Source organism: Ammospiza nelsoni, chromosome 8 (assembly GCF_027579445.1).
Source record: "Ammospiza nelsoni isolate bAmmNel1 chromosome 8, bAmmNel1.pri, whole genome shotgun sequence".
Taxonomy (NCBI): Eukaryota; Metazoa; Chordata; class Aves; order Passeriformes; family Passerellidae; genus Ammospiza; species Ammospiza nelsoni.
This window is the reverse complement of record NC_080640.1, coordinates 11,643,030-11,657,401: the sequence shown is the minus strand read 5'-3', so window position 1 is coordinate 11,657,401 and position 14,372 is coordinate 11,643,030. Positions and strand designations below refer to the sequence as shown.

Sequence of the window (14,372 nt, the reverse complement as noted above, 5' to 3'; positions counted from 1 at the left end):
TTCCAGCTGATTTATTTTTCTGTTTCTGTGTTACTTTCATTGTTTCTTTTGCCACATTGTCAAGCTCCCAGGGCTGAAAAATTATTGAAGAGGTGCAGTGTGAGGAAAGGGAAAACACACACACTCCACAATGGAGAAAGAACAAAGCAACCTAAGATCTTTAGTTTCTCTGGGTCAAAATGCAGAAAGGAGGAAAGAGAAGGAGATCCTTTCCTTCCCTCAAAATAAGAAAACTGAACTTGAGAGGCCAAATGAAGGCCTTGTGTGCCTTTAAGTTTCTCTTTTTCCTCGAGGTACCTTGTGAGCCCTACGAGAAGCTGCTATTCCTTTCCAACAAACCTTGCTTTCAAGGATCAACTACTTGTAACTTTGAAATTATTTTTGAAAAGGGGAGGAAAAACCAACCCAAAAAAGGCAACCCTGTGAATGGAGAGATTCACAGATAGGGATAAATCTGGGTCCAGATGCTTCCCACCTGTTTTTTTTCATCCACATCTGATTTCATGTTGTTCTGGTGCCAGCCAGAGGGCAACTGAGTGGGGTCAATAGCACGACGTGGTCATCAGTCTCTTAACTGCCTAAGACAGAAATCCCTTGGGTATCAAACTTACCTTTCTCAATTCCTTAAAAAGGACACGATAGTTTCACAATAGCACAGCCACTGTGATGAGCAGAGGAATGGACACTTCCTGGGGAATATATATCTGTATAAAGAGGAGGTGTGGGATGGCCAAAACCCTGTTCAAAACTTTACCTTTGATATTGTTAGGCAGTTTCAGATCTATTTTACAAATAGAAAACTGGGAGAGAGGTTTTAAATTCCAGGGAAATGGAAATCAGTGCTGGTTTGACCATTAGAACTGCCACCTTTCTCTCTGTTTGGACTACAGTCAACCTCTTCCAGATTATTAATCGTAATAGAGCCTTTGAGCTTTTATCAGACCATCTGATCTAGCCTGTGGATGTGAAGATGAAAGGTTAATCCCCAGGGCCATCTGCTTTCCTTTACCTTTTCTGTCTGAATGCATTGTTTCTTTGTCTTACCTGCCCACTTTTGGCATGTCTCTTGCTGTCTTGTAGCTCTAATCCTGGTTTACATCTGACTCTGTGCAAAGGATGCAGCCTCCTTGAGCAGCAGCTGCCTATTCAGAGATGCTTGCAAGTTTCCTTTAGTATTTCCTCTCCTCTCCTGGCAACTCCTCTCAGTATGATTTATGAATTGCAAGCATAGCTGGGGGTGATGCAAAGTATCAACACCTCTGAATTCCAGTGAATAGGAGCTGGGTAATTAATAATACCAAACCAGGAGCGTTAGCTTTGCAAGGAGATCACGTAGCAGAGAAGCGTTGTTCTGTATTCTTTGGGAATGGGAGAAGTGAGTCCTAACCCTTCCCTGTGCTGTTAAATCTGCATGTCATTTTCCTTGGATAATTAAGTAATTGCAGCCTTTCAAGGAGAGAGCCTCCCTCCATTTCCCCTGGTAGCTTGCAGATGTAGAACACGCACCTTGCGGCAAATCAATGCTAACGATATTGCCGTGCGTTATCGCAGCCGCGGAGCACAGGAAGCCCAAAGAAAAACGTTCACCCCTTGCAGATTGCATCATGAGCACCAGGGTCTTTTATGTGGCAGACTTATTAATTGCATTTTCATTTGTGTCCCTGATTTTTAACCCTCTTGAGATTGCTCCTGAAATTGCCAGGTGTTGGGCAGATTCAGAAAAGGGAGAAAAGACAAGGGTGGTCTCTGTTGTACTGCACTGGAACCTGGACATCTGCAAGAAAGCTAAGGAATAGATTCAAACCATCAAGAAAATAAGGAAGCTGTTAAATCACTTGGTAGAACACAGAATAAATACACTCTGTGTTGGAATAATAAATGTTGTGGTCAGGTGGTCTTTCAAGGGAAGAAGTTCCCTTGAGCCTTACCAAACCTTTCAGGTTTTTGGCCTCTCCACCCCTTGCCTGTGACAGATTTTGCATTGCAATAAATCCCTGTGCAGGTTTTTCCTCCTTCTTTCCAAGACAAACTCCCTGATTTGCCCCAGTACATTTTTATTTTGTGAAGATAAATCTCCTTAACTGTTCTGATTTTCAGTCTGTCTTGAAAATTATACACAAGTTTCCTTCTTTCAAGTCCTAACCTAAACTTCCGAGAGGGGACTGTCTCCTTGATGCATTTGCAGGCCTTTTCCTGGAGCCTGACAGGGACTCTGGGCATTCCTAAAGTTAAAATTATTATTAATTTAGTAATTGGCATTTTTATAATGGAAATACATAGAGCTGTGATGCCTGGCCTTTGCCGGCCAGAATTCATTACACTGCATGCATTATTCTCTTTGTGGGGATGGTGTTATCTTTCCTAATTTCCTTTGGTGGTGTGAAACTTCACTTGGTCCCCTGTGAGTTGAAGCTATTGGCCAAGACAGTCTAGCAAAGGCTGTAAAAGCTGCCTCTTAATTCTCTCCTACTTCATGTCTTAGATGTGCTGGGAGCACACATTTGTCTGAGACTCCCCACTTCAGAATGTTTCAATCTCTGTTTACATGATATTTGATTTAACCTGACTCCTTTTAGGAGTTAGTTATTGCTGATTCAGTGCACAGGATATCTGGGGACTGCCAGGACTGGCTTGGTAAGAAACACCTGCCTACAGCCAGCTACCTACTGCTGTAGTTTTGCGTTATTTTTCTTTATTTCCTTCTTGATTTGTTTCTTCTGTGCTAAGTATACAAGCTTCCCTTCATGTTGACTAGTATAAAGTCTTTCCTCTGTGCTGTAGTTCAATTTCTCTCTTGTTTGGGGTTCTTCTTAAAAGAAGGGAAGGAAATAGCCATAGGTGAGAATCTTAAAAGATGGTGTTTGTTGTGGAAGAGGAAAGAGCACCAAGCTGTTGCAGGTTCAACATCCTCCTGTGAAGTCCCACCATCAAAGCTGGGGTTGCTGCCAGACTTGTTTCTCTCTAGCTTGCTAAGAAAATTCTGCCTTTGTGCACTCACACACAGAGAAATCACTTTTTAGCTTGAATAGAGGAGAAACAATACCAGCTCCTTCCCCTTCTAAGTCTATCTCAAACTTAGGGGAAGGGAAGAGTAGAAAAAGGAAAGATTTGTCTGGACAAAGATAAAAAATAGGAAAAAGGTAACTGGGGAGGGAACAGAGTCTTGGAGAGAGAGAACTGTTGCTGTGCCACTGACCATGTCAGCCTCATTCTCCCAGTGTGTGCTCTGTGGGATGGGAAAGGCACTTTGTCATTTTTCTGTCTTGTTTCTTCAGGAATGGAACAAGCATAGGGGAGGCTCCATGTTCACAAAGACTGTCTTTGCACAGCAAGGCAGCTTTTGTACTCTCCCTTTTGGTGGCTGTAAAGCCAACCCTAAACCCTCTTAGGCATGAGGCTTCATTAACAACCAGAAATGAAAAGCTGATGACAGGTGCACAACATTTCTAACAGTAAGGAAGATTCCTTTTCTTCAGGGAACCTGCAACTCTGAGACAAACCTTGGGACAGGAAGAGAGATGAGGGTCATTTAGTCTTCCTGAATCAATGATCTAATGAACTGTAGCCACATTTCTGGTTTTAATCAGCCTTTCTGCAAATGGGGTATCTCAGTACTCATAGAGTATTCTTAGATATTGTAACATCTTAAGCCATTATTCCTCCTCTCTTCATAATATGTGGCATAGTTGGACCCAGCTTTTAGATGAGCTCATTGAATTCAGAAGACAAAGAGGGGCTGAAGGTTTAAATGTCCTGATCCAGAGCTCTCTAAGTAATGCTAAGGAGCATATTTTCAAAAACTTGGCAAATGCCTCTGAAAGTCCAGTATCTCACTGTGGTCCTAAATGATTTGAAATCTGGGAGATGGGGGATCCTGTATTTCTGACTGGAATCTCTAAGATAAAAATATATGGAATCTTCAATATACAGTGAATTCAACACCATGAACTTGTGTGCTGTACAATTTATCTTTGTGTATGCTGCAAATCTGTGCACTCATTCCATTCTGATAAACTCTCTGGCATTCCTGATGATGCTGATTATCAGCAGAAGGGGATTTTCTTATCTTGGCTTTAAGATGAACAATAAAGCCCAGCATTAACTAGAAACATGATTTAAAACCTGCTGAATTTCCCCAGAAAATTGAAAACACCCCTGCCTGCTCTGTGTCTTGTTGAGTGTCTTACCTGCACTGTGCAGGTTGTGCACCTTTTGGGCAGCCTTATCAGTGGCTGAAGAGAGTGCAACTGTTTGAGCATCCCTGAAGGAAAGGGGCTCTTCTGTCTCCCACAGATATGGTGTGCAGATAGATAAAATCAAAAGGAGGGATGCAGTCCAGTTGGTCAGCAAACCTGACATGACATCTGCTCATGCTGGGGAGCCCGAGGTGAGATTTTCAGAAGGGGTTCTTCACTCTGCTAAGCCCCAACCTGCTGCAGTCCCAGTGTGGCCTGTGGCTCCCTCTCCTGCTCTGGGGCACTGTCAGTGGTGTTGATCAGAGACTGGTGCTGTGATGTAGTGAGGGGATCCACTTTGTGAGGACCCTGTTCCAAGATCAGCTGAGATCAAGTGTCCTGCCACCGTCCCTTGATCCAGGCTGTGTGAAACACCTCCCTTGGTGTGCTGCTATGTGGTACCTGTGTTTCTGGCTGCTGTACTGGGCTGCTGGACTCCCACTTCATCACCCAGTGCAGAAACCAGACTCCCTTTTGCAGCATCTGTAGAGTTTTCTGCAGCCTCTGTTCAGGAGCTTTGCAGCAGGTCTGTCAGTGCCACGGGCCTGCTGTGCTTCAGTCAGACTGTCTGCTGCACACCCTGCCTGGCTGTGCTCAGAGAAAATCTGTCCCACAATGGGGTAGTACTGCACCAGCAAAAATGGTGGAGGCCCTGCCTGCAGGTGACACTTTGTCTGAGGGTACAGGGATACTTCAGCTTTTAATGATTTTTGTTTAGGTAGATTCAGGCTTTTCCTTGGTAAACAAGACAGCATTATCACAGAGCTGCTTTGTTTTCCAGCGACTGGTCTCACACATAATAAATAGGTTAAAGTTAACTGGAGCAAGCATTGATTTTTCTTTTAGTATGTGTGGGATTTACTCCCTTGGGAGGCCTTTAGTAGTGCAGGAGACCTTCAGGGGAGGGTGTGAGTGTGTGAAAAGAGTGCAGTGTAGCTGGGACATTAATTTCTTTTCCCCCTCTTTAAATTTTCCTCTTATGATCTCTTACCTAACCCTTCCTCCTTTCTTTCATGATCCAGCTCCCACTCAGAAATTTCCTGTGGGGATAGTGACTGGGAGACATGCTCTGGGTGTGTGCAATCCTTCAGGAGGAGAGGGACATGGAGCAATGATAGGCAGAGCTGGGCAAAAAAGAAGGGTTGGGTTACTGGGCAGCAGGTCTACAATCAACAGCAGAGGCAGGGATGATGAAGTTATTGATATGTGTGATAGAATTTAACATTTCATAATTATTTTTTTCCCACATGGAATTCATATAATAGGAAAGAGGAAAAAAAAAGTAAAACCCAAATAATCAATGCTGCTTTTGAAGGCTTTGGCAATTGCCAGGCTCTATTTGCTTCTTTCTTTAGATAGTGTCATTAGTCTTCTTCCATCCAAATCACCCCCTCCAAACAAACATAACTCCCCCAATTGCTTTTCTCTCCTTAACTGAACTCAGCTCCCCCTCGGTTATAGGAATGTTCTGCTACTTTGTATTTGTGCCACAATTTGCCTTCCGGAACATTTACTTACTTACTTAGAAATCCTCTGCATTGCCTGGTGTTAGGGCATATGGTTTTCTCTACATCAATTAAAACTCAACATGGTCCAACAGAATATAACACCAACCCCTGCTTCTTTGAATGGATGTTTGCAGCTGGGTGGGGATTAAAGCAGATCATAATGGATTAGATCAGGGATTAAAACAGCCTGTAATGGATACTGCGTTGAACTATTCCATTTCTATTCTTGGATATAGACTGTGCAAATCTGGGGTTGTCAGATGACATCCTCACTTTCACCCTGTCATGCAAGAGGCCAGGTTTTGAAGCAAATCTGTTATTCCTGCAACAGAGATGGTACAAACTGGAAAAGCCCCTTTTTCTGTGCGCTGGCCATGGGCACGCAGTTCACGAATCGTGCAGGAGATGGGGGTGTTGCTCACATTACCTTTGTTTTCTAGAGAAGGAAAGACACTTGAGAGCACGGCTGCTGAGGCAGAGCGGGGAGATTCTAGTACGCAGTCCCACATCATCAGTGGGACTCCCCCAGCTGTGCATCCTGTTATCTAACAGCAATAAGCAGGCACTGACGAAGGCATTTTAGAATTTGCTTCAGAAAGACCAGAGCTTCCTGTGGGTGTTTGTCTGAGAAATTAGGGCTTGGGGTAATCTCACTGATACAATCAGCACTGAATGTCTGGGACTATCCCCGAGTGTGGCAGGTGAGGATGACACTCACAGAGGTGATTGCAAGGGATGGCTCTTCAGTCTGCAGGGTGGAAAACACCTGCTATTGGAATGGTGAAAGTACTGTCCCAAATAAAGTGTTAGGCTGCATGCAAGTGTTCACCATCACATTCTGTGCCATGTCCAGCACAGCTGGGCTCTTGTGGTGACAAAGAGTGATGTGGTGGACACAAAGAAATGCTTTGTGCTGGCAGGATTTGTGAAATGAGATGTGCCCACAAGTCCTGTCTTGGTCTGGGTGGGCTTTGGCCAAGGATGCTGCTGCACAAAGGAGTGACTGGTCAGGATCTGGACAAGGACTAGATCCTAAGCAGTGTCCAGCAAGGCTGAGAGATAAATGGGACTGTGTGGACTGCACTGCAGGGGACTGGCTAAGTAGTGGTAATTGCTAGCACCACAGTAGCTTTTACAATGTGGTGGCTGGGATTCTGGATGTGCAGAGACCTTCAGGAGCAGCAGTGAGCTGCTGCTGGGTCCAGAGGGACTGCAGAAACTTTGATTATAATTTAAGAACAAGTTCTTCCTGTCACAGCTGCAGCCTCACTGCTAGAGGATGGCATTAGGTGGGCAGTGCCTCTCCTCACAGTGCACAGCAATGGCAAGACACTGGGGTGACGTGTGCTGCTAATGTCACACAGCTGGGAACTCTGTTCCTGCAGCTGTTGAGTTTGAGGGGCAGTGGGCTCCTTCCTGTTCCCCACACCCTGCTGGTTGCTTACAAGCAGCAGCAGTGTGCGGTCTCAGGGCTGGTGTATCCCTGTGCATGCAGGGTAGCCCCTGCCACAAGTGTGTGCAATTTGTGAAATCCCCTTGCCTGAGGTTCTGTGGAGCAGCTCTGGCTCAGGCCCACGTCACTGCTCCCACACAAATAAAATGTCATCTAAACATTTTGGCAGCACAGTACAAAAGGAGCCGATTCCAAGCCAGGAATACCATCCGTTGCGTTGGGAGTGGGAGATTCGCTTCCCCTACCCCCACCTCCCACTTTCCCTCTCTGCGTTGGGAATTGAGGCTAATAAGGGTCCGCGTTTGTGGGTACGGCCCCCGCCGCCTTCGCGAGGCTGTCAGCGCTGTTCTGTGCGCACCGGCTGCCACCCGGCCCCGCATCCCACTCCTGCAGGACAGCCCTTCAGCGACCGCTCCCCGCGTTCGCAACAGGCAGCGCTGTGAGCAGCCCCTCTTCCCTCCTCCGGCTCTCTGCTCGCTCCCCTGCGGCAGCCGGGCTGCACGGACCCCCCAGCCCGGGCCGGGCGCTCTGCAGCAGGCGCTGACCAAGAGCCGGGCAGCAGCCGGCCAGAAACCTCCCCGCTCGCCGGTGCGGGCAGTGCCAGCTCCGGGCCTGCCTCTGTCCCCCGCTCCCTGCCGGGCTGGGAGACCCGCGGTAGGCGGGAGAAAGTGCTGAGCCGCCTCCGCACCCGGCCTGGCGGTGGGGAGGGGGCAGACCGCGGGGAGAGCCGTGTAGTTGGTGGATCCGTCTTTGGACGGCAAAGAATGGCTGATGCGGGAAGTAGGAGGGTGGGACGATTAAAAAATCGCTAATTATCGACACTTTTCAAAGGGAGGAGGAGAACGGGAGAAGGTCGACCGTGGGTTTGATGCGAAGAGAAAGTGCCGACGTGTTGCTGCAATGAATCGGTCCGGAGGGACGTGGCACTGGCAGAGATGGCGATGCCAAGGGTGACCCACAGGGACGCCCCGCAGCCGCGGGAGGCGGCAGCAGCCTCCCTCTCCCATTCACAGCCTGCCATTACTCACACCTTGTCCGGGGGCTGAAGCTGCAAAGGCTTCTTGAGCTTTGCCAGCAGAAAACAGGTGTCTTGGCCAGGGGAACTGCATCCGTGCGACGGGAGCGGGAGCGCTGCGCTGCCGTGACCTAAAGAAACACATCCCCCTCGCTCCTTCTCCCGACACAGTCCCGAGATGCTGCTGCAGGGAGCTGCCTGCAGACACTGCCCTTTCTTCGTTATTGGCCCCACACAAATCCTGCCAGTCTCCCTTGCTGGCCGGTGGCAAGGCTGCTGGGATTCCCACGCACACGCGCGAGTTCCCGCGGCCGGGAGGCTGCGCTTGGGACGGGCACATCCACACGCACGGAGCCGGCTCTGGAGGGATGCTGCTGGATGGCCGGGTCCGTGGGTGCGCTCTCACACACGGGAGGCACCCAAGAGCCGCTCATCCCAGCTGCGTTCCCTCGTGCCCCCGTACCCGTGGCTGGCATCCACCCTTTGTGCGTACATGTACGCGCACACACACAGGGCGAGGAGCACCCACAGCGCTGTAAACACGAGTCTATGTACATATACATCAGGAGAAGCGGGGGAATGACGGCTGCTTTCTCTCGGCCAGGAGCACACATACCAAATCAGGAGAGAAGGCTGGGTGATGCTCCAGCTGATTCGGTGCAGCGCGGTGTCCCGCTCCCGCCCCCGGCCCCGCTCCCGGCCCCCGGCGGCGCGGCGCGGCGCGGCGGGTGACTCGGCGGTGTATTTCAGCGGCGGCGGCGGCTTGGCAAGGCTCGGGGCTCCTCCCCCCGTGTGGTGGTACCCTCTCACTTGATCAAATCCTTGAACGTGAACAGTTTCACTGAAAAGCACTTTTGAAAAAAAAAATTATCCAGCAACAGTAAGGAACAGACTCCAACTACCGGGGAGAGTTTTTTTCCTTTCCCCCCCTTCTTTCCTTTTCCTTTTTTTTTTTTTTTTTTTTTCCTGGTCATCGTCTCAGAGGCTCAGAAAGAGTCAAGAGAAAAGCGAAGAAGAGAAAGAAGAAGAGCCAGAGAAAGAGGCGTCTTTTGCAAATAATAAATATTATAATTAGAATCCGGCCCCTTTCTTCCTAAAAAAAAAAAAAAAAAGCCCTAAACGCAGCGCCTCATCCCCCCTCCCTCTGCAAGCCCCCCGACTCGCTCCGCAAAGGCATGGAGAAGGGGACCAACTGCTTTCCGACCTGCCACACCATTTTTCTCGCCTGGACATGGTTCTTACTTCTCTCTTGGTGTTGCACCGGCGCCGAAATAACTTGCAGATCCTGCTCATCTCCATCGCCCTCCTGGCCGTCCTCCTCGTCTCGCCTTAGGCAGGAGCAGCGACCGCCGCCGCCGCCGCGAGGATTACGGAGCTGGCCGGGCGGCCGAGCGCGGGGCTCGCTCGGGGCGGCGGCCGCCGCGGAGCCGGTGTCGGGCGCGGAGCCGGGGGGCCAAGCGGGGCCGCGGGGAGCGGCGCTCCGCGCGGCGGGGGCGGGAGGCGGCGCGCCCGGGAGCCGGGGCCCGGCGGCGCCGCGGACCCGCCGGAGCACCGAGGGGCGCCGGGCGCTGCCGGCCGGCGGCGTCGGGGGAGTGCCCGCGGCCGAGGGGCAGCGCGGCGGCCGCGCTCAGCCCCGCGGGCCCCCGGAGGATGGGAGAGCGGCGCGGCCGCGAGGGGCCGAGGAGCCGAGGCTGAGCAGCACCACCTTCGCGCTCACCGGGGATGCGGCGCACAACCAAGCCATGGTGCACTGGTCCGGACACAACAGCAGCGTGAGTACCGCCCCGCACACCCGAGCCGACCCCACCCGACCCGCTCCGGTCCGGCAGCGCTTGGCGGGGAGGGAGCCGGGACAGCAGCGGGACGGGGCTGCGGGGAGGAGAGGGGCGCTGGGCGGGCACCCCGCCCTTATGGCCAGCGGGAGTGGGGCACGGAGCGATGTCCGCAGGAGAAAAGTTTTCCCGGGGAAAGGTGAAGGCGAGTGGGAGCACGGTTCTGCCCCCGCCCCCGGAGGCAGAGCCGCGATCCCGGGCAGCGCCCCGGAGGGCCGGGCTGGCCCCAGCGCTCTGCGCTGCGCTCCCGCGTGTCCCGTGTGCCGCTGCCCTGGGGACCCCCACTCCCAGTCTCCCCGTATGTAATAAACACCGTGGCACGCTTCGCTGCCTCCCTGCCTGGCATGTGTGATGCACAGGGCTGGTGGAAAAGCCCTCCAGTGCTCCGCTGTGAGTGCTGGAGGCAAGAGAGATCCCATTAATTCATTAAGGAGCGGAAAGCCCCGCAGCACGTCAAGGAGCTTTGAGGGGAGGCACGTAGTGCGAGCAGAGTGGGAAGTTTGTAAAAAAATCCGTGTCATCTCAGGCCTTTTCCCCGAAGTCAATAATAACGAGTCTCGGAGGTGTCCCTGTAAGCCTGTGGGACTGTGTGTGTGCGTGTGTAGAGGGCACGTCCCAAAAGCCCACACGTTGTGCCATGATAGTGCAGGACCCTCCCTCACGCCCGCTCTGCAGCGCCCGGCAGGTGGCTGTGGACAAAACTTGAAGTTTCTTTTGACTTGGTATCAGAAATACCATTCCTACTCTCATGTTGTCTGGGAACAGATGTAATTTGAAGGACTCTGGGAAACCTTTATGTCTGATGACAATATTCCCATTATTCTGATTATTATAGCTTGTCACTGCCTTGAAATTGCCTCTTTTATTGTTTTGCCACTATTGGAAATGAATATAAAGCAATTAACAGCATAAAGCAGATTGGTTGTATTTTCAGATACATTCTTCATGGAACTTACTAGCCATGAAAAAGCAAATTGTCTACCTACTTATCTATCTGTGTCTCTATCTGTGCATCAGCTATAGGTTCTAATGTGCAATTCAACTGTTTTTTTTTACTTGATTTTTTTTTGTCTATTTATTGCTACTTAGGCAATAATTCTGACAGCAATGTAGATGTTACTTTGATTTAACCAATTTTTAAAGGCAGTTGTGTTTGCCAGACATGAATTTCACTCTCATTAAAGATGAAAGCACACACTGAAGAGAAAACAGCTGTATGGTATATTTCAACACTACACTTGTCTCTAGGACTATTTATTTTTAACATAAAATGCCATGTACTGAAGAAAACAACCTATATGCCCTCTCTTTTGTTTCATTTTGATGCTGAATCAAGGGGTGTTGAGTAAAAGAAGCTTAAATGCCTCCCCCATGCCTTCCCAGCACGGATTTCCAATAATTTTGAGTATTTCTGCTTAAAGTAGCAATGAAAACTCATTCTGTAGGCATTTGCAGGGGAAAGAAAGGTTATTTTTTTCCTAAAGCACAGCTCAGAAAGTGATTTTCACAAAATTCACTCCCCTCAGTTTCTTTCACAGAAACATGCTATTTAAATAACTAGATTCCTTCTTCTTTAAGTGACTGAGAAGGGTAATGAAAGAAAATATCTTGATTGTTCATGGCATGCCATTAGGATTTTGCACCTCAGGATACCATGCATTGAAAGCTTCCAACTCAAAAGCACAAGCTAAAGCAAAAGACTGGTGTTTATTGCCAGGGTGGTGTTTGTAGGAAGGGGAAGCAAGAGTGAAAATAAATTCTAATGTTATCTTTTTGTGATTTTCCTAATATGAGGTCTAGCATTCTGAGTCTTTTTCTCTCCTGTCTTTTGCAGAAAAATTACTGCATTTAGTAATTAATTGGATTTTTTTTTAACTGTGTAGAGGGAAAGTTATATGCTTGAACCTGGGTTCTTTCATTAATTAACAGATAAAGCTGAATCCAATACCTGTTTTTCTGCTGCAGCTCAGTTTTAACCTAATTGTACTGTTGGTGTGTCCATGGCACAGGAACATGAAGCAATTTGCCCAAGGTCACTCAGGCAAACAGTGTGGCTTCTTTTGCCAACCACATTGGTCCCCAGCCCCACATCACAAAACATAAATTTTCTTAGGTCACAGGAGATGTAAAGCAGCAGGAAAGTGTGTTGGAAATGGACAATAGATATTAACTCATGTCATGATTATGCCAGTTGACCTAGTAGAGTAGTAGGATGTGTTTTTGTGTTATTGTATTCAGGCTCCCAAAGCAGTAAAGAGGCAAACAGCTTGCTTTTACCAATTCTGTTACTTGAACATACTTCAAAAGCTCAGTTTTTGTCACTTATGTGTTATTAAAAACATAATCAATCAAGTTTTGTGCATTAGTGGTGGGGTATTCCTGAAAACTGCATGGATTTGCAAAGAAGATCTGCAGACACTCCACAAAAGGGAGGTCTTTGCAGCTGCTTGTTACCCATAATGTTAAACCCCTCTGCTTCTTAATTATTTTTATTTTAAAAGCAAGTGTCTGTGAATCTACTATTCCCCTTTTCTCACACATCCCTGAAATCACAATTTAACTTACTAAAACATAATCCCTTCCAGGCAACAAACTTTTGTTTTCTGTATTTGCAGCTAGTGAGGTCAGGATTATGATAGAGGCAAAAAGCTGGTGAGATCAGGGAATTTGGGTTCTCTGCTTTGTCCTGCCCACAGGCTTTTTCTGTGACCTTAGGAAAGACAATTAACCTCTCTGGATCTCCTCTTCCATGTTAAACGAGGATAGTACTACTTAGCTACCACAAAGTGGTGGTGTGGAGCAGAATTCATTTCTGCTTTGTACAATACCTGAGGATCTTGAAGTGAAAATCGTTAAGAAAATACAAAAATGCTAGTCTGTGTAGAAGTGAGGTTTGTGTTCTCTATGTTCTTATGGAGGGCACTTGGTTTAGTTCAGTGGGTCTGATATTGGAAAAAGCAGACTTCTATTTGGGCTTCAAGTATCAATCTGCCCTAATAGAAGCATTTATTGAGCAAGGTCATGAAGCTCTTGAGGGACCTTGGAGAGATCAGATAAAATGTTTTCTTGCCAAAGCTTTTCTAAAGAAAGGAGAATTTTTAGTGAAAAATACTGTTATTCCCAAAAGATCTGCAAACCATTCTTTTTCCAAAAGGATTCCTCTCTGAACACATATGCTGTGTACAAATTCAGTGAGCAAATTTTGAGTCTAGATTTGTTTTCCCTCTCTAGATGTTTATGTTAGTGCATGAAATTTTTCCTTGTTCTGCTCATCAGATGCTCTCTCCAACCTTCTTGTGAAGATGATCTGATTCCTCATATGATCTTTTCCTCCTTCCTCTCTCCCTGATTTCTAGGATAAGGATGTGCAAAAAAAGGTAGCAGCACCTTTAATGCTCTTACAGTTTTAAATCTCACTATCTCATTTCTTGATAGTAGGTTTTCCAAGAGATTCCAAGAAGCTACAGTGAATAAAACACAGTTACTAGGATTGCTCTCCTGGCGTGATCACTGGTGGAATGGGAAATGGGAACTGTTTTTGTTACATTTCAGAGCTGTCCCTCTGATGAAAGCAGCTGTTTATAGAAAGTACTTAATTTTGTCCATGCTTTTTCCGTGATGGAATTACCACAAATTCTGTGGCATTGTGGCTGGCATTGTTTTTTTCCATATGAGAAGAAAAGATGCATATTTCTAGCTTTCTCTGGAAGGCATTTTCAATCCACTATCTGTGGAGATGCTGCAGCTATGATCACTGCATGCTTTAGCTATCCCATGTATATATGCTTTTGCCTTTTTTAGTAACCAGAGGGCAAACTCCACAAAATCATTGAATATTAATGGTTGGAAGGAATCTTAAAGATGATCTAGTCCCAATCCCCATTGTCATGGACAGAGACATCTCCCAAATTCTGGCATAAATTCTCCCAAACTTCTGGAATAAAGATGAGAAATGCACTATAATGCCCCAGTAAGAGCAGGAGAGGGCATTTGTCTCAGGCATGTGTATATTGCAGGTTGCTGCAGCCAGACTAAGTTCCTCTATATCCTAGGGGCTGGATTTTTCATACTACATGAAAAATGTCAGCAATGCAATTTTTTTTTATCTCATTGTAGTACAACAGTGCAGAAGATAAACCAGTGGAAGTCTGGTGCGCTTCAATGATGCAGCTGCTGCTTGTGCAAACCATGCAATTGCATGGATGCTTACAGTATGATCCAGGCCCTGAAAACTGGGAAAGTCAGGATGAGAGCTGACACTGGTCAGGGGTCTGGTTTTGTCTTGGTCAGACACTGGACTGGGGTCTGGTTTTGTCTTGGCAGCCATGC

The 14,372-nt window shown here is 47.8% G+C and overlaps 1 protein-coding gene across 1 annotated transcript in view; it reads left to right on the top strand.

Annotated features, from left to right (window-relative positions):
* The first annotated feature begins 9,386 nt into the window (after positions 1–9,386).
* SORCS3 (sortilin related VPS10 domain containing receptor 3) overlaps positions 9,387–14,372 on the top strand; it is a 262,549-nt gene continuing 257,563 nt past the window's right edge. The window contains exon 1 of the mRNA XM_059476918.1: positions 9,387–9,983. Within this exon, the coding sequence (XP_059332901.1) occupies positions 9,387–9,983 (597 nt within the window). The remainder of the gene's footprint in view (positions 9,984–14,372) is intronic.